A 23,098-nucleotide genomic window follows, 5' to 3' on the forward strand; every position below is an offset into this window, starting at 1 on the left:
CTTTGAGAATCCTCCTCCTTTTTGTTTAAAGAAAGACCACGCCGTGCAGGCGTTTTGTTATTCTGCTCCTATGTTTCACACCCCCTCCCCCCTCCCCTACCCTCCCGAGGTGGGACCCCCGGGCCACCTAGGGCGGGTAGTGCTGATGGAACCTAAATGGAGGCGGCCTAGTGTTACTCCCCGAGCCCTTTCTCTCTCTCTCTCTACCTCCTGAATTGTGTTGGATTACGGGGCTGTGGGATCATCCCTGCAGGTCTGTGAAACTGCATGAGGGGAGGGCTACTCGAGGGGAACAATGCCGGACCTTGTTTTGCCAGGTTTTAGCCACGGCACTATAGTCGGTACTGAATGCAACTTATCTTGCTGTTGTCCGCTTTCAACCCGGCGTGTCGTCGTCCCCCCCTCCCCCCCGCCTGTTTGTTCAGAAATCCTTCCCGCAATCTTCAGAAGATGGAAGGAATGGAAGATCGGCGAGCTCCCAGAGTCGTGTCCCTTTACGAGTCACACCGTGTTGTGAGCCTGTAGATCTGCTATTTATTTTGGCCATTTCTCTTAGGATGAAGTATATAGGGTTTAATTGAAGTTTTAAGTATTTAGAGTTTAATTGAAGAATATAGGGTTTAATTGGTTTAAGTGCCATGTTTATTTTTTTAATGTACAGGATAGGAACCATTGCATGTCTTCAGGAATCCATTTTCTAATTTTCAGACGTTGAGATTTTTAGTGTTTGTTCATTATTATCTGTGGGGTCCCGACCCACAGGTTGAGAACCATTGACTAACGGCACCTTTTAAAATGTTGTATTTCTGCTTACAGTTTCTACACATTTTTAAATTAGCTAGTATTGCTATGGGTGTAACGATATAGTAACTATCGAAATATAAATTTTAATTTAAAATATCAAAGTATATCAATATTGTAAACGGCAAATATCATATCATATCGTTTGACTTTCTAATTCTATCGAATCATTTTGCAATGTATATGAGTTTTATCAATACTGAGTACTTGTGCATTGTATTTAGCAATTTTAAGAAGAAAAAAATAAAACGATGGGTTTAATTACTTTAACATTCCATATAACTACACTTGGTCTATCGATAAATGTGTGTATTCTCTGTTCAGACAGACAATAGGCTGACAGGATCAGCTAAATAACTTTGACCAGATATGTGGATCTTTAGACTGATCAGGCCAGAGCCCCGAGCGAGGACATGGTTCACTTTTGGGTGGAAAAGCTCAAAGGATAACGTCCTAATCGAGGTCAGAATCTAGACTGGCTGGGAGGATTACAATGAAACAGGGCTATCGCTTTTCGACCCAAACCACACCAATGCAACTAGTCCAGGCAACTGCTTGCAATTCCTTAGGCCCAAACCACACCAATGATTAGCCATGCATCTCCTTTCAACCAAACGGTTGCTTGTAGTTTCATGCAACCATTATCGCCAATGGCAGTTGCAAGGAGTTACTTGCATTGGTGTGACATGTCCATAAAACTGTTTTGTTGCAAGGAGTTGCGACTAGTTACATTGGTGTGGTTTGGGGCCTACACATTGCTTTGACAGGATAGGTCTTTAAAAGCAATTCGGGTCGAAAAAATGTAGTGGGTTGTAAAGAGGGGGGGGGGGGGGGGAATCACTTGTCATGGAGAAGTCAAGGTTGGAACCAAGAATGTTTGAGTGGATTGTCACGAGTCTTTGGTGGGAGTGATCAGTAGGCTGCCCCCAAGAGACAGATGATGGAAAGGCACAGTGAAAATGTCACCATGAGTGATGTGTGAGGTGGATGACGTCAGCGTCATATTGCTAAGTGAGGTATACAGTCCGTCTAGTTTTACATGTTGGCTCACTATAGGAATGATCAACCTTTAGTTAATGTTCTGCAGCTGTTTAAAATTAATTATCAAACAATTGCAGTGAAATTAAATAAAAATTTAATAAATCTTACTTGTGAAATGGTCTGAGTGGCAACTCCGACAGACGACAGTCTAATTTCCAAGTGTTTTCCAGTTTGTTCCAGGAAGAGTGTGATGGGTGCCTGCCAGTGTTCAAGACGCACACAGACGGAGCTTAAATAAGATGGTAGTTTTAACAAACAAGCAGGGCTTTGTAGATGAAAAGCAGCCAGCCAGCCTTTCCAGAAGAACATGTTGGCTACGATCATTCATTACAGGCATCACTATCACTTAATGAATCTGAATGCACTGGAACAAACTGAACCTTTCGGCTTACCAGCCTGACAGATATTATTTTACCGGGCCAAGAATGATAAATTGTCATACATTAATAATTCTCTCTATTAATGCTGTCAGGCAGAAACCTCTTGTGTCCATACCTTAACTATTTTAATTCCCTCCCTACTTCCATACTACAGTCTCAAACAAAAGTAGCAAAAAAAAGCAGCAACATGTCAACATTTCAAGCTTAGATGGTAGATCAGCTTTTTTTTTATTTTATTCGGACAGCAATGATTTTCATTGGCTATCTTAAAAAACATAAGGAATATTGGTATTATTTTGAAAAAGCTGCGAGTTCATAATCAAAGCCCAGTTGTGGGGTGTGTGGGACATGGCATGATGATCTACCATGGTGACTTTGTAGCAGCAGCCTATCCGAGTGAACTGTTCTCAATGTTAGTGATGGAGCAAACTGCAAAACAATGTTTAGAGTCAGCCATCTCTCATATGAAATGATGCACACACACACACACACACACACACACACACACACACACACACACACACACACACACTGTTGTCAAATGCAGCCCCTTTGTAGACAGTGTTGTCAGCAGTGAGAGTGCTCTCTCGCATCCTGTTCCAAAAATAACCGATCTACACGCTAGCAACACTTTACATTGCGACTTCGCGAGGTGTTGACAGCTTGTAGAGCTCTTCTTTTATTTTTTAGACAAATGTCTTCCTTCAGCTTATGACGGTACCACGGCTCTCCCTAGTTCCACTGAAAAGGCTGCTCTAAATCAGCTAAGTTTTAATGTACAATGCGAAAACCGAAAAGTCACGTGACTAGCACCAAGTGTGGTGTATGGCTCTAAAAGACATGTAATGTCTGCCTAATCTACAGCAGTTTAGTTGGCTTTATTAGTCATTTTTGAGTGGTGCTAGCCACTCCTATACGCAGCTATGTATGTGAGCATGGAAATAGAGGTTTTTTTCCACCACCATGTGTCACTGTTTTGCAGCCTAACGCACAGGCTCACACGTGCAGTACAGCACCACTCAGTTTTGCAAGTGATAGGATCAAAAATAAAGATCTTCGTTCTATGATAGGGATGTTAATGATTAATTGATTGAACTGATTAATCATTGCATTTTTTGATGAATTTAAAAATGGATCTGCTACCCTTCAAAGCTGTGCTTTGACGGCTCGTTTTTAGGGCTGGAAGCTTCGACTTAAAAACTAAAAATACAATCGAAGGTCAGCCCTACATACAGTACAGTAACCCTCTGCTTGTTATTAATTATGCGTAACAACTTAAGAATTTTATAATGGACTAAATGTGCTGTTCCACTGACATGATGATGCATTATTGAATGGCCCTTAAAGTAAAGTGTTACCAAGAGTTGTATTGTCATTGATCGCTGTATCGTTGACTGTACGGCGGTTGTGTCTCGCAAACAAATAGCAGACCTATAAGTTCACAATGCATCTTGGATGCCATGATGTGTTGTGAGCTTGTAGGTCTGCTTTGTAGGTTGTAGATCTGCCACTTTGGGTTAACCAAATTAGGCTGTAGTCGAGTGAATGCGGGCCAGCGAATGACGACATTTGCTTCAAAGAGCCCCTGTTTTTACAGGGAGGCTACGTTGCTGATTAAATGTTGCGCAACAGGCTCACTCCCGGTTCATTTGTGCAAGAGCTAAAGTATATCTTTGTGCTCCAGAGAAGTTCTTATAAATGTGATACATTTGGGATAAACATTGCGTATTTCAAGCGGTACAAAATCAGATTCAAAGCGCTCTTCTACGTGTCCGTTGTGCTTAGCAGTGGAGCATTGGACGGCCCTTGTTGTTGCCAGGCTGCAACATGCGTTTCCCATGTAGATAATGTCCCCGTACCCACCCCCCCCACCCACTCCGGTCCTGTACACCTGAAAGTGATACCTCTTACATAGTGTCTAGTTCAGGGTTTGCTGCCGTGGCACCCTAGGGTGCTGTGACACAAGTCCAGGGAGGAGTGCTGCATAATACTTTGATAATATTTGGAATTTCTCATTTCAGTTTAGAACCATTTAGACCCTGCCTCTGTGCTTTAGTAAAACTGACCTGAGTGAAACTTTACTTTGGGGGGGGGGGTTACTTATTTTGTGTGTGTGTGGCATATTTTTCAATTGTATTATAAATATCAAGTCTAAAGAACCTGTCCTAATAGAAAATCCAAGTTTTTCTCGTGACAGAATGTATTGTACGTATTTATGAACCGTAATATGACAAGTTGCTCTAAAGTATAACAATATATTTCAGGGGTGCTGTGGGTGGAGAAATGTAAGGGCTAGTGCCCTGAGCTAAACAAGTTTAAGAACCACTGGTATATGTTTCTCAGTCCCAGTTCAGGGGGATCAATCCATTTAAAGTAAACTGCTGTTTAACCGTCGGCGAGAAAGACGATTTCAGGACCCAAACTGGTGAAAATGGCTGATCTACAAGCGCACAACGTGTCGCTTCGTGCAGCTTTGCAAGCTTTTAGATCTGCTATTTTCAGTACTATTTAAACTTTTTTTTTTTTTAGTTTATGGCAATTACTATATTTTTTCATTATTTAATTGATAAAGTTGTGATTGTTTTATTCAACCTTTTTTTCTTTTTTAAATATATATATATTTTGTAAATGTAGGAAACAGACAAAAGGAAGATATGTACTCGCGACCCATAAAAATTGGTCAACTTTTGGGAAACGGTGGTCTAGTGGACATGCAAAGTGTGATCACATACGAAGTGTGATTACATATAGGTCTGTCACAATTGTTAATAATCATCTACTCAATTATTTATGATAATTGCAATTATTTGAGATAAACACAATTATTTCGGCAATCGTTTCCTCCATTTAAAAAAATGTCCATACATTTTTCAAAAATAGCAGAAATGGCAGATCTACAACCTTCAACACATCACTTTGTGAATTTTAAGGTTTTAGATTTAGACTATTGCCGCTATTTTGTAAATTCTATGGAAAGAAGAAATTATGAAATTGGTCTTTGTATATTTAAGTTATTTGTCATATCTGCCCTGAGCAATTTGTGATTATGAAGCATAAAAGGCTTCATAATCACAAACAATAGTAACAATGAAATCGTTAATTGCAATTATTTGTGTGACAGTTAATCTTCAGCATAAATGTATAATCGTGACAGGCGACAGCCCTAATCACAAACAAAGCGTGATCACATTCTGCTTCATCAGTTTTAGGAGCGGTTATGGTTTCCTCCTGCGGGTTATCGACGTTACAACAAGTTACAACAGAGTTTGTCACGATCAGACACACATGCCATTGTGCAGGAGTGTGGCTGGTTTCTACCACCATCGCCATCATGTATAAATGTGTGTGAATGGGTGAATGTAATGCACAATCTATGTAAAGCACTTTGCATAAAAGCACTATCATAAATGCACCATTTACCACCTTTTAAGCTTGTAGATCTGCTATTTTTGCTACTTTTGTGCCACTAGTAGTAGTAGTAGTCGGTAGACGGACAGGGGTCCTCTACACTAAATATCTTGTCATATGGAGCACCCCCATCTTTATCACACGTACAATCCATACATCTGCAGGTGTTTGACACTTTTTGCCGAATGTCAGCCACGGAATATTATGACACTATGGTTTATATCGGAAGAGAACGTGCTGAGTTTTCAGAATAGATGCAAATACATACATTATAAGCAATGATCACAATGGAGAAAGTTCTTTCTAAGGTGCAATGTCACAAAGCTCCGTTTAGAATTTTCTTTGGCAATGTAATTGTAAACGTACGTTTTCTCACGATGCCAATAAAGACCTGTTGAATTAAATTGAGAGAGAAAGAGACAAACGAAAAACCACCATTTCAAATTCAATTAAAATGTGTTCGCCCCGCCCCCGACCAGACTCCCAGCGCTACACAACGAGCCAAGATTTAAAAAAAAAAGTATTAGTTGTTCAACAACTACAACAGCTTCTGTGTGGAAAAATTGACCCATTCCAAGTCGATGCACAAACGGGGCTGTGTGTCCTGCCCGGCCAGCCCTGGGTGGGTATTATTGATGTGATGCCCCTGCCCCCTCCCCCGCCTGGCGGTTCAATAAAGACCCCATAGCAGAACTATGACACAGAACCACCGCAGGCCCACTCACTCTCACTGAGATAGAATAGGCCCGGCTTTGTAAGCCAAGTTTGTATTAATTTAAGTCTGTCTGTGATATGAACAGTCAGCTGATTGATTGATTTAATAGTTTATTAGACAGAAATGTAACAGACTACAGTCAAACGCAGTCCAAAAGGGATGGCGTCAAAAAAAGTCCCTGCAGTCTTGTTTCCATTTAAGCCCTATGCAATTCATATACAATGTTATGCTATCATTTACTTTTTTCATTAATCGATTAGCATGTTTTTTCTTCCAACCCATTAAGACGTGACTGTGATTCTACAAATGCCTTCTCAATCAGTAGAACACACACTCTTTCAAAAATGTTCAAAAATAGATGTGCTTCTGACACCCATCTCTGGTGATGAGGACTAGCATTGTCAGAATAAAACAATCAAATATGTGTTTGGAGTTAAATATAAACAACAGTACATAATTTATGTGTCTTATAAATTATCCAACGACAAGGTGACATGTGCAGAGTTGCGGTAGGTGGGTGGTATAAACCTGAGCCCATCTGTCCGCAGTGACACCCCCTACCACGGGCCCTGCAGGTGGCCCCCTCTGTGACTCACCCACGTCACCTGGGCTGTGACAGCGTGAAGGCGGGGCCTGTGGTGAGCCAAAGAAAGTGGCCACATTGTGCCCATCCCATCGCTCTCTGGGGACAGACGGGGCTAAGTGAGGTGACTAGAGAGAGCGACCGTGTCAGCGATCTGTGTCAAAGCTAGTCAGGGGTAGAGTGGCCGGATGGCAACACGTGAGGTTCCCAGTTAGATCCCGGGCTCCCCAGAGTCAAGTGTCCTTGAGCAAGACGCTGAACCCCTGCTCCTGATGTGCATGTTGGTGTCTTGTATGGTTTCCTCCGGCATCGGTGTGTGACTAGGTGAATGTAATGCACAATCTATGTAAAGCGCTTTGGATAAAAGCTCTACTCTATATAAATGCACCATTTACCAGCCAACAAACTGGGACAAGTGTTTAAAAGAACACCGTCGTCACCCCCCAAAAGATTACGAGACCGAAAAGAGAAACTAGTGAAAATGTAAATATATCCCATTTATAAGCTTGTAGATCGGCTATATTTGGAAGGTTTCTATGGAGCATAGAATATGGAGTATTTTCTAGCTCGATGATTTGAAAAGCTGGAGCTTTTCAGGGTCAAACTGACTTGTCTTGGTCGATAGCGTGGCTATTCAAGTTAAACACTGTCACCCATGTGTCTATTCAAGTTCAACACCGTCATCCATGTGTCTATTCAAGTTCAACACCGCCATCCATGTTAATTACCCAAACGTGTCTCTCTGAGGACACGGTCGGCTTCATTGACGAGACAAAAAGAATCCCCCAAACATCCTCTACAGCTCAATTTGACGTCGATACTGCCATGACTGGAGGTCACTTTGTCGTTCTAAAAAGTGTGTGTGTGTGTGTGTGTGTGTGTTTAATACTACTACTACTATACTTTTGAGCACCACATGTATAGTACAATTTGAGAAATGGACATTGTTAGGAGGACCTTTCACCTCATTCCTCACAAGATTAATGGTTGTTTTGTGGTTTAACAAATATTTTTTGGGATATGCTTATTTTGTTCACCCCATTTTATACTTGCAAGAAATCTACAAGCTCACAACATGTCGGAGATTAACTGTATTTGTCCACAATTTTCAATGCTGTCCTAACATATTGACGTCCTCACAAGGATGGTAATGCAAATGTGTGTGAGTGCGCGTGCTTCTGGCGTACAACTGGAGCACTGTCTGAGTGATCCGACAACCAACTTGGCATGTGTGTGTGTCTCACACACCTGTACATCTCGTACTGACCTTGACACGGGCCTAGCAGGCGCTCGGATCAGATCATTCATTTATGCAACACTGTAATCAAAGATTTCTCTTCTACCCAAAAGGGAGCTGGCAGCACAATATCTCTGCAGCAATTCATCAGGGAGGAGCCGTCTGTCTAGCTAGCAGACAAGATTATTAGACCTGCGATTCAAGACATTTTTTAATTTCCACCGCAGTTATTTGAGATAATCACAATTATGTTTTAACTAATCGTCATCATTTCCATGTTAAAAATGTCAATACGGCCCAGACGGTTAGCTCAACCATCTGGGCACCTAATTTGCGGAGCCAGCCTGACACCGTGCCACGGGTTCGACTCCCGACCCCGATGGCCTGCGTGTCTTCATCTCTCTCCCCACTTCTTGTCAGATTACTTTCATATCGATAAAGGCAGAAATGGGGAGTCAGCGGCCAATTACATATATTTTCTTTGGGTCCTTGACATGAAAATGTCAGAACGACTGACATAGAAACATGAGGTTTTTCAGAAAACTGTCAGTATTTAGAAGGCATTTGTAGAATGGTCCTCGGGTCTAAATGGGTTAATGACTTGTGTTAGAGAATGATCATATTTTGCACGATCATATGTTCAACGTCGTCTCCTCTGGTCTGTGCATCAGGAACCATTTGAAGATGGCTTCGCCAACGGTGATGAGCTCACCCCCGCTGAGGAGGCTGCGGCCAAAGAGGCGGCGGAGTCCAAGGGAGTCGTCAAGTTTGGATGGATCAAAGGAGTACTGGTGAGTGTGTGTGTGTGTGTGTGTGTGTGTGATTGCATTGACTAAAACTATGATGAAAAATGCTCATCGACTACCTTTTTTCCACTGACTAAAACTATTTTGATTCCGGTCCCCCCGATGATAAGCTTGATGTGCAACACCGATTTCTCACTCAACAATACACAAATCAACATACACAGTATAACCGTACTATACACAAGGTATCTGCACATTTCTAAAGTGACAATAAAATGCATATTGAATATCTAAATACTAGGGCTGGGACTTTAAACTGATCATTTCGAGTTTAGTTCCGAGCTTAGTTTTTGCACCACGGAACCTTTCTCACTGGATGAGTTTCAGGCGTACCGAACATAACGGTAGCGCACCAACCAACAGACGACAAACGGCGATCATGGGATCTTCAGCCTGTTTGAGTAGATTAGGTGCGCTGTGATTGGCCAGTCGCTGCGATTGACAGCCTAACCCTAACCTCAGTAAAATTATACCTAAACCTAACTTTAACCCTAACCTCATTAAAACTATAAAACTAGTGGCTGGGGGCGTTTCCATGGATGTGGAAGCACGACGGAATTAGCTGAAGATACCATGTGAGCAAACGGTAACCCAGGGACACGCAATGGGAGAAGAAGCCAATCAGACTGCTTTGCTTGGCCCAGTGGATGATGGGAAATTTTGATTAAACAAAACCTCGCTGGCCTGGACGGTTAGCTCAACCGTCTGGGTACCTAGGCTGCTGAGCCAGCCTGACGGCGTGCCACGGGTTCGACTCCAGAGCCCGACGGCCTTTGCCACGTGTCTTCCCCCATCTCTCTCCCCATTTTATGTCAGTCTACTTTCACATATCAATAAAGGCCGAAAAAGCTAAAATAAAATAATAACTCTCCACTCTTATATATAAATCTGTTTTAATTGAAAAATAAACTTCTTGGGCAAATATTGATATGCGATTAAACATGTGATTTATTTGTATTCATTCATTACAAAGACCTAATTAATGAGATCATTATTTTAATGTGGTAAAGGGTTAATATTTTTACACACAAACCAACTCTCTGGGTTTCACTAGTGTGTATGTCGGCGGCTTGTTTTCACCACAGCGTCCATTGGGCGCCACCAATGTGTGACACCATGGACGGCGTCCATGAAATCATGTCTCGCCCCGTTGAGGATTGTGTCCGCAGTGTGTGAAGTAGTCTCTCAGCTGTGTTAACGACGCTGACACAGGCGTCCGAATGGGCCTGCGGCGCAACGCTACACACAACCTTTAAAATGAACTCTCCATTTCTCCCTCCATGTTCGAGAAAACTACCAGCCTCGTTTTCCAGTCTAACATTAACGTAGCTATAATTTTATGGCTGGGCAATTTAGAACCGATAACCGACTTCAATTGAGTAGCAAGGTTTTTATGGTCATTTGTGTCTTTTGTCAGGTGAAACCTAGCGACCTAGTCATGATTGACTGGACCCTAAGGGCCGATTCATACTCCTGTTTCGGCGCTGTAGTGCCGAAATGATTTCGGCTCGTCAGACATTTTCAGTAGCACCGAAGAGCCGACTTTAGGACGGTACCCGCCCCCCCGAACCTCAAATGACGTCAAATTGTAGGCTCTACAGAGCCGAACCGACTTTTATTCGGCTCTAAAATAGGAGTATGAATCGGCCCTAAGACAATGGGAGTCTGACCCCAAACTCAGAGTCTCTCTGTCCAGCTCTGTAGTAAATCAGAAAATACATGTTCAGATGGTTTACAAATCCCCCCCCCCTCACCACAAAGCTCATTCATCAGCTAGTGCTCCAGGTCCCATCGTGTCCGCTCATTCATTTGTGTCAGCTCTTCCAATTTCACTAGTTTAGTAGGTTTCAGTAGTTGTTTGTACTAGCCCTTACCCGTTGTGAGATATCCCCCCCCCCACCCCTTGTGGCCGCGGGGGGTACTGCGCCCTGGGTGCGTTTTCGCATTTTTAATTCACTAATAAATTCATTATTAATCATGAATGTGTCAAATCGAAAAAAGGGCTTCGTTAAGACCTCCATATTATTATGGTCAATGCCTGCGTGAAAAGGGAGTGATTGGTGCAGGCAGTGAGGAGCTACGGCAGTCACAGTGACACACAGACAGACATACAGACAGACATTGACTGAATTATAGTATGATTATAGTATGATGATGATGACGAGTCCATGTTGATGTAGATGTTTGACTCCACAGGTCTGCTGCATGCTAAACATTTGATAAGTTAAGTCCATATTAATAGGTAGATGTTTGACTCCACAGGTCTGCTGCATGCTAAACATTTGATAAGTTAAGTCCATATTGATAGGTAGATGTTTGACTCCACAGGTCTGCTGCATGCTAAACATTTAAGTTAAGTCCATATTGATAGGTAGATGTTTGACTCCACAGGTCTGCTGCATGCTAAACATTTGATAAGTTAAGTCCATATTGATAGGTAGATGTTTGACTCCACAGGTCTGCTGCATGCTAAACATTTGATAAGTTAAGTCGATATTGATAGGTAGATGTTTGACTCCACAGGTTCGCTGCATGCTCAACATTTGGGGTGTGATGCTGTTCATCCGCATGTCGTGGATCGTGGGCCAGGCAGGAATCGGTAAGCTGAGCTCACAAACCATCAGTACTCTGACACACACACACACACACACACACACACACACACATCATGACTTATTGTTTTTAACCTGCAGTCACGCTAGAGCTGTCATGATTACACATTTAAGTTGACGATTAATTGTCACACTAATAATTGTGATTAACGACTTAATATTTTTTTGCATTGAACATTAGAATATATTAATTACAAATAACTAAAATATATAAAGAAATTACTGACATTTTCATCATATACAATAAAGAATAATAGCCTAAATAGATGATCTACCTTCCTTCCTTCCTCGCGCCAGTTTTGTCCTGTGTCATCGTGCTCATGGCCACTGTGGTGACCACCATCACCGGCCTGTCAACCTCGGCCATCGCCACCAACGGATTCGTCCGAGGAGGTAGGTTTTTTTAAATGTATTATCCCACTGGAGGATTAAGCCACTTGAGTTGCAGCATTTTGTTTTGGAGGGGGTCCCTCAAATGTGGACTGTACACGATGCACCCCTGTTATAAAGCTCTCTACGATACACTATGCTAATCTTTCTGTGACTCGGCACAAACTTGATTGAAAGCGGTGGTTGTAAGTGCATAGTGCTGCACAATTAACCGAATCTATACCAATCCTGCGATTTCTCCTTGCAACCTCCTTTGCTAACACGAGAGATCTCGGGTTTGTTTAATGTCATTTAATCCAGAATTAATGATGTTTTTAGCATCCATCGTTGGCCTCCGGTGGCTCCCATGGTAGTCCGGCAGCCGACAGGCTTCTTTTGTTTAAAGTGGGAAATTTGGTATACAGTCTTTTTTTTTATTGGCCTACAATATTGTCTATATACATACATTCATGAAACCACTTGCTGACTGGCTGTCGATATTGAGCAATTTGTTATACAGTATATAGGATGTTAATTGTACGATCACATATAAACCCCTACCAATAAATTGCTCAATGTTGACTGCTGGTCAGCATGTGCATTCATGAATGTATGTACCGGTACTGTATATAGACAATATTTTAGGCCAATTAAAAAGACTATACAAAATGTCCCATCCCACAACCCCGGCTGCCGGACTATGGTGTGTAGTCATCGAATATCCAAAATCTCCTCATTCACATGTGCGCACACGATCTAAAGCATTTTAGGGCTCAGATTGAGATAAAGGACCATGTTTAGAGCTTAATAAAACATTTACTCGAGGTCATGCTATGCATATTAATAGTTCGAGCGGCAGATCATGGCCGTGAGCGAGCCTGGCGCTACAATGGCGGGAAATCACTTCTGGGTCGGAAGTGAGGTTTAAGTATTTTTTAAAGCCACAGCAGTTGGCTCCACAACTCCACATTGGTGCCACATTTTTAAAGTAGTAATGTTCAGAAACTACAGACTAAAGACAATTGTGTAAATGCTCTGCACAAAATTGAGATTAACATTTGAGCAAGAATCATGCTGCACTTTAAGTGCCGTGGGGGCATTTGTGGCCTAAAGGTCAGTGGAGCGTTTTATTTGTTCAACCGAATGGTCCCCGGTTCAAAGGACCTGCACTCGACCACCCCCAATGCCATGAGCAAGGTGCTAAACCCCAAAACTGCTCCCGGGAGGGCTGCTCTGTGGTGACCAACAGTATCGGGTACTACAGTATCAGATTGTGGTTGTACTGTTCAGCTCCCGTGCAACAGTATCAGAGTGGTTGTACTGGTCAGCTCCCGGTACTACAGTATCAGAATGTGGTTGTACTGGTCAGCTCCCGTGCAACGGTATCAGAGTGGTTGTACTGGTCAGCTCCCGGTACTACAGTATCAGAATGTGGTTGTACTGGTCAGCTCCCGTGCAACGGTATCAGAGTGGTTGTACTGGTCAGCTCCCGGTACAACAGTATCAGAATGTGGTTGTACTGGTCAGCTCCCGTGCAACAGTATCAGAGTGGTTGTACTGGTCAGCTCCCGGTACTACAGTATCAGACTGTGGTTGTACTGGTCAGCTCCCGTGCAACAGTATCAGAGTGGTTGTACTGGTCAGCTCCCGGTACAACAGTATCAGAATGTGGTTGTACTGGTCAGCTCCCGTGCAACAGTATCAGAGTGGTTGTACTGGTCAGCTCCCGGTACTACAGTATCAGACTGTGGTTGTACTGGTCAGCTCCCGTGCAACAGTATCAGAGTGGTTGTACTGGTCAGCTCCCGGTACAACAGTATCAGAATGTGGTTGTACTGGTCAGCTCCCAGTACAACAGTATCAGACTGTGGTTGGTCAGCTCCCAGTACAACAGTATCAGACTGTGGTTGGTCAGCTCCCAGTACAACAGTATCAGACTGTGGTTGGTCAGCTCCCAGTACAACAGTATCAGACTGTCACTGTATACTGGTCAGCTCCCACTACAACAGTATCAGGCTGTGGTTGTACTGGTCAGCTCCCAGGTTTGAACGTGCGCGTGTGTCTGTGTGAATGTGAAGCAGGTGTTTTCCTGAAACAGAGAATTTGTTCTTCCTCTGTAAAAATAAAGGTAAACAAAAAACATACGTAAACATACATACTGGAGCACACTAGAGGTTCCCAACCACTGGTGGTACTAGTACCACTGGTACTAGTACCACTGGTACTAGTACCACTGGTGGTACTTGAGCCCCCCTCTAGTGGTACACGGAGGAGTCACCCAAAAGGAGAAAATAAGTCGAATGAAATATTGATATTCACCATGAAGGTGAATGACCACCTAGCCAGATATTATCCCGCTTATTACATGGCTACCTAACATAAATTAATAAATTGACCCAAAATACAACGGACAAAGTGTCACGCATTCGTGCTGGCTGCGTCTGCCCAGCTGCAGGGCTGGAGCACTGTCGGAAAACAAGAAAGTGAGTTGCTCAAATGGAATCCATTTCTGGTTACTGCTTCGTCTATTTCCAGCTCAAATGTTTTCAAAAACATTTTTGAGAGCAATGTTTAGCTGTAAATGACAGTATGACACTGTGTGTGTTTAAATGGCTGTCATGTAGGGAAACCGCAGTAAATCAAGCGGCTGCAGCCAGGTGCTCCGAGGGTTTGATTAGGCAGCGGTCTGTTATAGAGCAGAGCGGTCATTATCCAGCAATAACAGACGGATGAATTCAGCGATTGACCAATCATAATCAAGCATTCAACCAAGCCCTGTAATAAGGTCTTATGAAACACTGAATAACAAAATGATTGTCTAAAGCAGTTATTTATCCTCTGAGCAGCCCTTCTTGCATCTGACAAAAGCTGAGACCCTTTCTCCTCACACACACATGGCCCCGTGCCCTCCAGTGATCTTTGGCGGGGACCCCCCGTGGTCGTTCGGGACCCCCACCCCAGGCTATGAAACAGTGCTCTAAAGGGGTACATACTACACACACCGATAGAGAAAGACTTTCCATCTGCCACCAATTAAAATAATATTATCCAAGAAAATTCTTCCAGGAGTCTTAACGTTCCCTGGGAAAAGCATAAATAAGATCATTATGACATTTTAACTGGCAGAGCGGGCATTCTTTCTGCCCTGCGCTGTGGTGGAACATATGAGCTCACTGCTGGGTCACAGCGTATTTTGCTGCAGCATGTTGCAATGTTGCATGGACTCCGTTCTCGCTCACATATTTCCCCCGTAAAGCAGAGAAGGTGCAAATTCACTGCTCCTTTTTTATATTAGGCAATATATACATTAGTAGGCTAATTTAAACGTTGACTGTGCATTGATGTGGATTGTTTTCTGCAAGTCAATCTTTCACTCTGGTGCACCCCGAGGTTACAATGAAAACACAAGCATTTTGTGTTTACAAAAAGCATGCAGTTTTAATATAATTCAGCACTATGCGTTTAATGTTAATGTCCTGCTCACTTGACCGAAGTCAGTATGGACCTCTAGAAAAACAAGTGTTGTCCACTCTAGCTTAAAGACTGGTTAATATAACATTTTGTTTCAGTGAATAAAATATATATTTTAAGTTATGGTTTCCAGCTTTAACTTCTTCTTTAACTTCGTCGTGGTGCACAACACCCGCTCTGTCACATTTTCTCAGCTGCCTTGTCATATTTACTCACGTAGAGTCTGGTATTTTCTCTGTTCCAGGGGTCTTTAACGTAGCGTCTGGTATTTTCTCTGTTCCAGGGGTCTTTAACGTAGCGTCTGGTATTTTCTCTGTTCCAGGGGTCTTTAACGTTTTTCAACCCCCAAGGACCCCCTAGCTGAGAGCTACATACCTATAGTATTTATTTGCAGATACATTTTTCATAGACTTCATATTGTTTGATGAACATCATCATTCATTTAACCACTAAGTGGTTACCACATGTAACCCCTTCACTGTCAATACTTGACGTAAACTCGACCTTTGACTCTGTACCTGGTCGGCTGAAAATAGCCGATCTACAAGCTGACAGCGCTGTGAGCTTGTAGATCAGCTATTTTCGCCAAATGTTCTCCTCAGAATAGGGATGCTATAGGCGTCCCACTGCCCTGTAGGGGTCCCACTGTCCTGTAGGGGTCCCACTGCCCTATAGGGGTCCCGGTCCCACTGTCCTGTAGGGGTCCCACTGTCCTGTAGGGGTCCCACTGTCCTGTAGGGGTCCCACTGCCCTGTAGGGGTCCCACTGTCCTGTAGGGGTCCCACTGCCCTATAGGGGTCCCACTGTCCTGTAGGGGTCGCACTGCCCTATAGGGGTCCCGGTCCCACTGTCCTATAGGGGTCCCGGTCCCACTGTCCTATAGGGGTCCCGGACCCCACTGCCCTATAGGGGTCCCACTGTCCTATAGGGGTCCCACTGCCCTATAGGGGTCCCGTCCCAGACCTCAGAACAGCAACACGCTTCTCACATGCCTTCTGGACCAGGTGGCGTCTCTGTTGTTTGTTGTGTTGTGTGAACCTGGGTGTTCCACACGTGTGTTTTCTAACCGCGGGGCTCTAGAATCTGCCGCTGTACGGCGCCTCACCCGGCCCAACACGGGATGGCTCGTGTTTTGCACCTTTGATGGACTAAAACTAAATGGTGTGGTGATAAGTTATCAAAAACAGATAATAATAATATGTTATTTGTATAGCACCTTTCATGACATGAAATGCAGCTCAAAGTGCTTTACAGAGCAATGGAGAAAGAAAGAAAGAAAAGAAATGCAAGGCATAAAACATTAAAAATAATAGCAGTAATGCAATACAGGAGGACATTTTGAAGATCAATTAAAAGCAAGCAGCTGTGCTTTAAACATTTCTACAGAGGCTGCCTGTCGAAGGTACAGTGGGAGTTTGTTCCACACCGTCGACCCGTAGAAGCAAAAAAGCTGCTTCACTGTATTGTTTAGTTGCCATTTTTTTAGGCAAAGCGAGCAGGCCAGCAGTGTAAGACCTTAGGGGGCTGTTTGGAACATATTTAGGCAGGCAGTCATGTAGGTAGGAAGGTGTGAGACCTTTGAGAGCTTTATAAACAAGTAAAATAATTTTAAAATCAATCTTAAAAATAACCGGAAGCCAATGCAGTGAAGCTAAAACTGGAGTAATATGTTCTCTCATCTTAGTTTTAGTTAACTCTGGCTGCTGCATTTTGGACAAGTTGTAATCTGTCAGTTGTTTTCTTAGGCAGTCCAGTGCATTGCAGTAATCAGGCCGAGAAAAAACAAAGGCATGGATTAGTGTTTTTGCATCGTCCAATGACAAATGGGCTCTGATTCGTGCAATATTTCTAAGGTGAAAAAAGGAATCTTGTGAATTAAAATTCAATTCAGAATCAATAATGACACCCAAGTTCTTTACTGTACTGTACTGTTACTTTCTACAGTCAGGTCAGTCTGCTTTTTATTGATTATTTCTGCTCTATAGAACCGATTATGAGAACTTCTGTCTTATCCTCATTTAGCTTGAGAAAGTTCTCACTCATCCAGCATTTGATGCTAGACAGACGGGTCAACAACGGGTCTAAAGCACAGGGATCATCTGGAGCTACAGAAAGATATAGTTGGGTATCATCAGCATAGAAATGAAGATTTACTCTGTATGTCTGTCGGGGTCCGCGGTGATATCTGATCACTGCGGTGAGTGACGTGATGTAGTTTTCTAACCTTTAGAAAACTACACTGCAGTGATAAGCCATCACCTCAAACTGGAGTATGAATAGGCCTGAAGATGTGACTAAATGTCCACTAAGGCTAGACTAAGACTAAACAATTTCAGATGACTAAAAAGGACTAAAACTAAATGCTGTGTTTTTTGCAACTCTTCTTCTAATGTCTTTTGTTTGCTTTTCAGGCGGGGCGTATTATTTGATATCGCGAAGTTTGGGCCCCGAGTTTGGAGGCTCCATCGGTCTGATCTTCGCCTTCGCCAACGCGGTGGCCGTAGCTATGTACGTGGTGGGCTTCGCTGAGACCGTGGTGGAACTGCTGGCCGTAAGTTAATGCTCCTTTTTTTTTATCAATTTCTTTTTTATTTTTAAGGGGAAAAGTACGAAAAATATAGTGGAAATGGCTGATCTGCAAGCTTGCACGTGAGCTTGTAGATCTACTGAATGTTTTTCAACGTGGAAACAATTACAGTAAGACAAATTAATGCTCGCTCATTCTAGCCACTGTCCACGCGAGACTAGCCTCTCAACTCATTTACTGCCAGAGTAAATGCATAAATAATTCAGCCCCTGCCAAAAAAGAATCCCCCTACCTTTCAAGTAGTCACAAAATATAAATCTCCAGTAAGATCGTTGCTAAACATAGAGGTTTTCTCTGTGCTTCCTCAAAAGAAATTGTCGACCATCCATTTCCTAGTTATGTTTGAAAATAGCATGGCTGTCCAAAAGATTGTTTCACTGCGAGTCAAATGGTGGTGACTTATAGCTTCAGTCTATATAAGCTCAGGGTCTCGTGTGATCAAAATAAAAACATTATAATGGTTTGTAAAAAAAAAAATCTAAAATGTGACATGGACGAGGATAAGTCTTTGCCACAGATACATTTTGTCCGTGTACGGACATAATGAATTGATGACCCCTGTCTCCCACACTTGCAGGGCGTCGACGCTGTCATGATGGACACCACCAACGACATCCGAATCATCGGCACCCTCACCGTCATCCTGCTCCTGGGCATCTCTGTGGCTGGGATGGAATGGGAGGCCAAGGTACCAATGTTTCTAACTGAGGGGGGATGGAATGGGAGGCCAAGGTACCAATGTTTCTAACTGAGGGGGGATGGAATGGGAGGCCAAGGTACCAATGTTTCTAACTGAGGGGGGATGGAATGGGAGGCCAAGGTACCAATGTTTCTAACTGAGGGGGGATGGAATGGGAGGCCAAGGTACCAATGTTTCTAACTGAGGGGGGATGGAATGGGAGGCCAAGGTACCAATGTTTCTAACTGAGGGGGGATGGAATGGGAGGCCAAGGTACCAATGTTTCTAACTGAGGGGGGATGGAATGGGAGGCCAAGGTACCAATGTTTCTAACTGAGGGGGGATGGAATGGGAGGCCAAGGTACCAATGTTTCTAACTGAGGGGGGATGGAATGGGAGGCCAAGGTACCAATGTTTCTAACTGAGGGGGGATGGAATGGGAGCCCAAGGTACCAATGTTTCTAACTGAGGGGGGATGGAATGGGAGGCCAAGGTACCAATGTTTCTAACTGAGGGGGGATGGAATGGGAGGCCAAGGTACCAATGTTTCTAACTGAGGGGGGATGGAATGGGAGGCCAAGGTACCAATGTTTCTAACTGAGGGGGGATGGAATGGGAGGCCAAGGTACCAATGTTTCTAACTGAGGGGGGATGGAATGGGAGTCCAAGGTACCAATGTTTCTAACTGAGGGGGGATGGAATGGGAGGACAAGGTACCAGCCCCAGTGTTCATTGTTTCTCAACAGGGATCCTCAAGGGGGGATTCAGAGGGTCCCCAGCTCGTAGTCTGAAGACTTACCACTTCAGACTCCACCTTAGATTGTAGATCTGCTATGTTCGGCTAACCTTCCCCTCAGACAAGGAATTCTAGGGTTAATGTAAAAATAGTAGTAACTCTGAGGACCCCCCTATAGGGTCCCGGACCCCCCTGTTGAAGAGCCTGGTCTAACACAATGTTATGGTATCCTCTACAGGCACAGATCTTCCTGCTGTTCGTGCTCTGCACCGCCATCGTCAACTACTTCATCGGATCCTTCATCCCGGTCAAGGCCAAGGAGTCCAGGGGCTTCATGGGCTACGACAGTACGGACACCTTTTTTTTTCTTCTCTCAACTTGATCAATATCATCATCTTCTTAACCTAAAAGTTGTTTTTTTCTTTTTACGTTTTTCAAGCAAAATAAATTTCTTCATAATTTTACCAAAAACGTTTAAGAGGATAAAAGGATTAAATGGAATTACATTGGATTAAACGGCCTGATTTAGGCCTACCGGTATTTACCTGACTTGGGCAATGTTTTCACAAAACCATGTGACCATATGCCAAAAGATTGCCTGTTTTGGCCTAAGTCACTCAATTAGGATTTGGCGATTTTACCAGAGGTAGCCAGTGTCACGAGGAGCTCACTTTCCTCAAAAAATGACGTGGTCCATTAGTTTAAGAAGGTGACGATGCTTATCTTCTTCCTATTATAAATGCAGCGAGCCGCGAATCTCTACGTACGTCTTCAATCCAAGGTTATTGTAACAAACCTGAGGGAGTGCCGTGCCCGGCTTCGAGCTAGTCAGACAGGCTGTTGTCCAGAAGCACCAGCAAAAGGTTCTGGCCCAGTGGCCGTGGCCCAAATGAGCCAATTGATTCGGTTTGCACTCTTCACACGGTTACTCTGACAATGGGTATAACGGGTATTTGCATAACAGGGTGGGGCTTACATTCCATATTTGCATCTTTACCAACATGCATTGTTCCTGAATGCATTGTTAGTTGAATTAACCAGCTTTCAATTCAAGAAATGGCAACGTTTGACGCAAGACTTCAAACGAGGTGCATGATAGACAGGACATACATCATCAGGGCTTCCCAAACGTTTTCAGTCGGAGGCCCAAAAGAGAAATGCTGGGGACTCAAACCAACACAACTACTACATTATGAATGAACCACTTAACCTGTTTAAAAAAATAAATAGCATTGTGAGCTTGCATATCTGCTACAGTATGTTCACTTTGTCCACTTTTCCTTCCTAATGATCATCAAAACCTTTTTGCTGGCTTGTTGCCAGGTTCCATCCAAGCTCCCAGAACGTCTGGCCAACGTTAAGCCGCCGAGCCTACTGGTCAAAGGTGGAACTGCAGTCGCGCCCGTGCATATAGCACAATGCTGGGGTTTAACATTGAGTGCTTGTTTGCACTTCCGCATTTCACCACCAACTGAGTCAGTGTGTACCTGTATTGTATCGTATCTGTATGCTGCAGGGCGGGTCCTTGGGGTCCAAGACAAATTTCTCCTTCGGGAGACAAATAAAGAAACCTTGAACTGTTGGTGGTCAAATGCGGAAGTAGACCGCTCTTCCGGGTGCTTCAAAACACCACTGAGCAACTTCCATTGAAATGAATAGCAGGGGGCGGGCTGTCACTCCGGTCCGCACTCTATCCTTTATAACTCTATGGTTCCATCATGTGGGAGAACATGGGTCTAATAATCATCACACCCTTTTTGCTGTCTTGTTGCCAGGTACCATCATGTGGGAGAACATGGGTCCGGATTTCCGAGGTACGGAGACATTCTTCTCAGTGTTCGCCATCTTCTTCCCCGCTGCCACTGGCATCCTGGCAGGGGCCAACATCTCTGGAGACCTGGCTGTAAGTAGACCGTCACTGCTGTTATGTTCATTCCTAGATCTTTGATGGTGTATACGTTGTTGCGATCATGACATTGTACTTGACGATTAACACAAATAGTTACGCAATATTTCACAAGAGGGTTTACGTTATCGTGATTAATGGCAAGCCTGCATTTCTGCAGGAACGAGCCGATACGGGTTTCGTAGGCAGCACAGAAGTGCCATAGATGACGGTACATCCTCGAGTGTAACATTGTGATTATACAACAGTTACCCTTAAAAAAAAAAGAAAAGTCAACTAAATTTCATTACAACTAAAATTATGACAGATAACGGCCGAAAATGTTCCACGTAAACACCTACGGTAGCTTAGCTAGTAGCCTGCCTAGCACAGCTGTTTATGGTTTTGATTAGGTGTGCTCGTTTGAAGCACGGGTAGAGGGCTATTTCAACCAATCAGACTGCTTCCTCAAAACTACCTGTTATAAAAAATGCCAGTAATGATTTAATTGTGTTTTTGTCGTGGAATAAAAATCACATTTCTGTTTTGCTTTCAAGTTGCTCAAGTTTTCTGCATGACATACTGTATCTCAGGGGGAAAGAATTACATCTGAATGGGTTAACAAGAACTAATAATAATAATGACTCATAATGACGTGGTTGATGTTTGTATTATTTGCAACTGCAGGACCCACAGCTGGCGATTCCCAGAGGAACCCTCCTGGCCATCTTGGTCACTGGTATCGTCTACCTGGGAGTGGCCGTCTCTACAGGTAACACGGTCTGTCGTACTGCATGCATGGATTAAAGTTCTCAGTCGCCACGACTGATTTCAGTCATTTGGATTCCATAGAAGCCAGCATGTTGCCATGTCGCAGTGTGACGTGTTGTGAGCTTGTAGATCGGCTATTTTCTGTCATTAGTCATTTTAAGATTAATGGGTATTTGAAGTTGTTAAACTAGCAATAGAATACATGTTCAGAAGCATGTTTCATATACACAAATTATGTCAGAAATGTCATTAAAGCAAAGCTTAAAGCCTCAAACTGTATTATTTCTTCAACCGTTTGGCTCCATGTAGAACAGCAGGAACATAGGTTTAGACTTTAGTAGGATAATAACATCCTCATTAAACTTTCACTCATGTGATTTTATTTAGCTTTATTCAATGCACATGCTTCTCAGTCTCTACAGGTAACACGGTCGGTCGCACTGCATGCTTCTCAATTAGGCATTTAGCAGACATTCATATCCAGAGCAACTTAAATGTGCAAGATCGGATTAAGCAGAGTAGACCAAGCATGAACTCTAGTCTAGAAAAATCTACCTAGCGTTCTTCTCCCAGCAGCAACCTATTTAGACCCGGTGTAACCTATACATTGTTATACCTTTCAACCGGGAGCTACCTCTGTGTCTCATTAGTTGTTGCTATACATGTAGCAAGTTAGCAACATCATTATCATTTTTTTGAGCGGTGCCTAACCGCTCCAATGACTGGCTGTGTGTGTATATCTCTGTCTGTCTGTTTGGTGTACGACCCATTGACTCCTGCAGCTGATTGGGGTCGCATTCGGCCCCAATCAGGTCACACACTGTTGAGCAGCCTAAAGGGCCTTTCTGATTCACAGCGAGTAGTATAACTATCGCTATCACTGCAGCCAGCCAGCGATGTTGTTTTTACATTTTTAAATAAGAATTTGAATGTTTTCAGAAACCTTAGGTTAGGTTTTACAAGGCGTTTTTAGAATCTGCTTCAGGTCTAAATGGGCTAAAACTATACAGGATACTT

The 23,098-nt window shown here is 43.3% G+C and overlaps 1 protein-coding gene across 1 annotated transcript in view; it reads left to right on the forward strand.

Moving 5' to 3' along the window:
* Positions 1-23,098, forward strand: part of slc12a2 (solute carrier family 12 member 2) — a 73,622-nt gene that overhangs the window by 16,602 nt on the left and 33,922 nt on the right. Inside the window, exons 3-10 of the mRNA XM_080756084.1 lie at positions 8,837-8,956; positions 11,495-11,570; positions 11,881-11,976; positions 17,835-17,974; positions 18,588-18,698; positions 19,664-19,772; positions 21,201-21,328; positions 21,998-22,082. Of these exons, the coding sequence (XP_080612210.1) occupies positions 8,837-8,956; positions 11,495-11,570; positions 11,881-11,976; positions 17,835-17,974; positions 18,588-18,698; positions 19,664-19,772; positions 21,201-21,328; positions 21,998-22,082 (865 nt within the window). The remainder of the gene's footprint in view (positions 1-8,836; positions 8,957-11,494; positions 11,571-11,880; positions 11,977-17,834; positions 17,975-18,587; positions 18,699-19,663; positions 19,773-21,200; positions 21,329-21,997; positions 22,083-23,098) is intronic.

Source organism: Protomyctophum bolini (assembly GCF_963924005.1).
Source record: "Protomyctophum bolini genome assembly, chromosome: 22".
NCBI classification, from domain to species: domain Eukaryota; kingdom Metazoa; phylum Chordata; class Actinopteri; order Myctophiformes; family Myctophidae; genus Protomyctophum; species Protomyctophum bolini.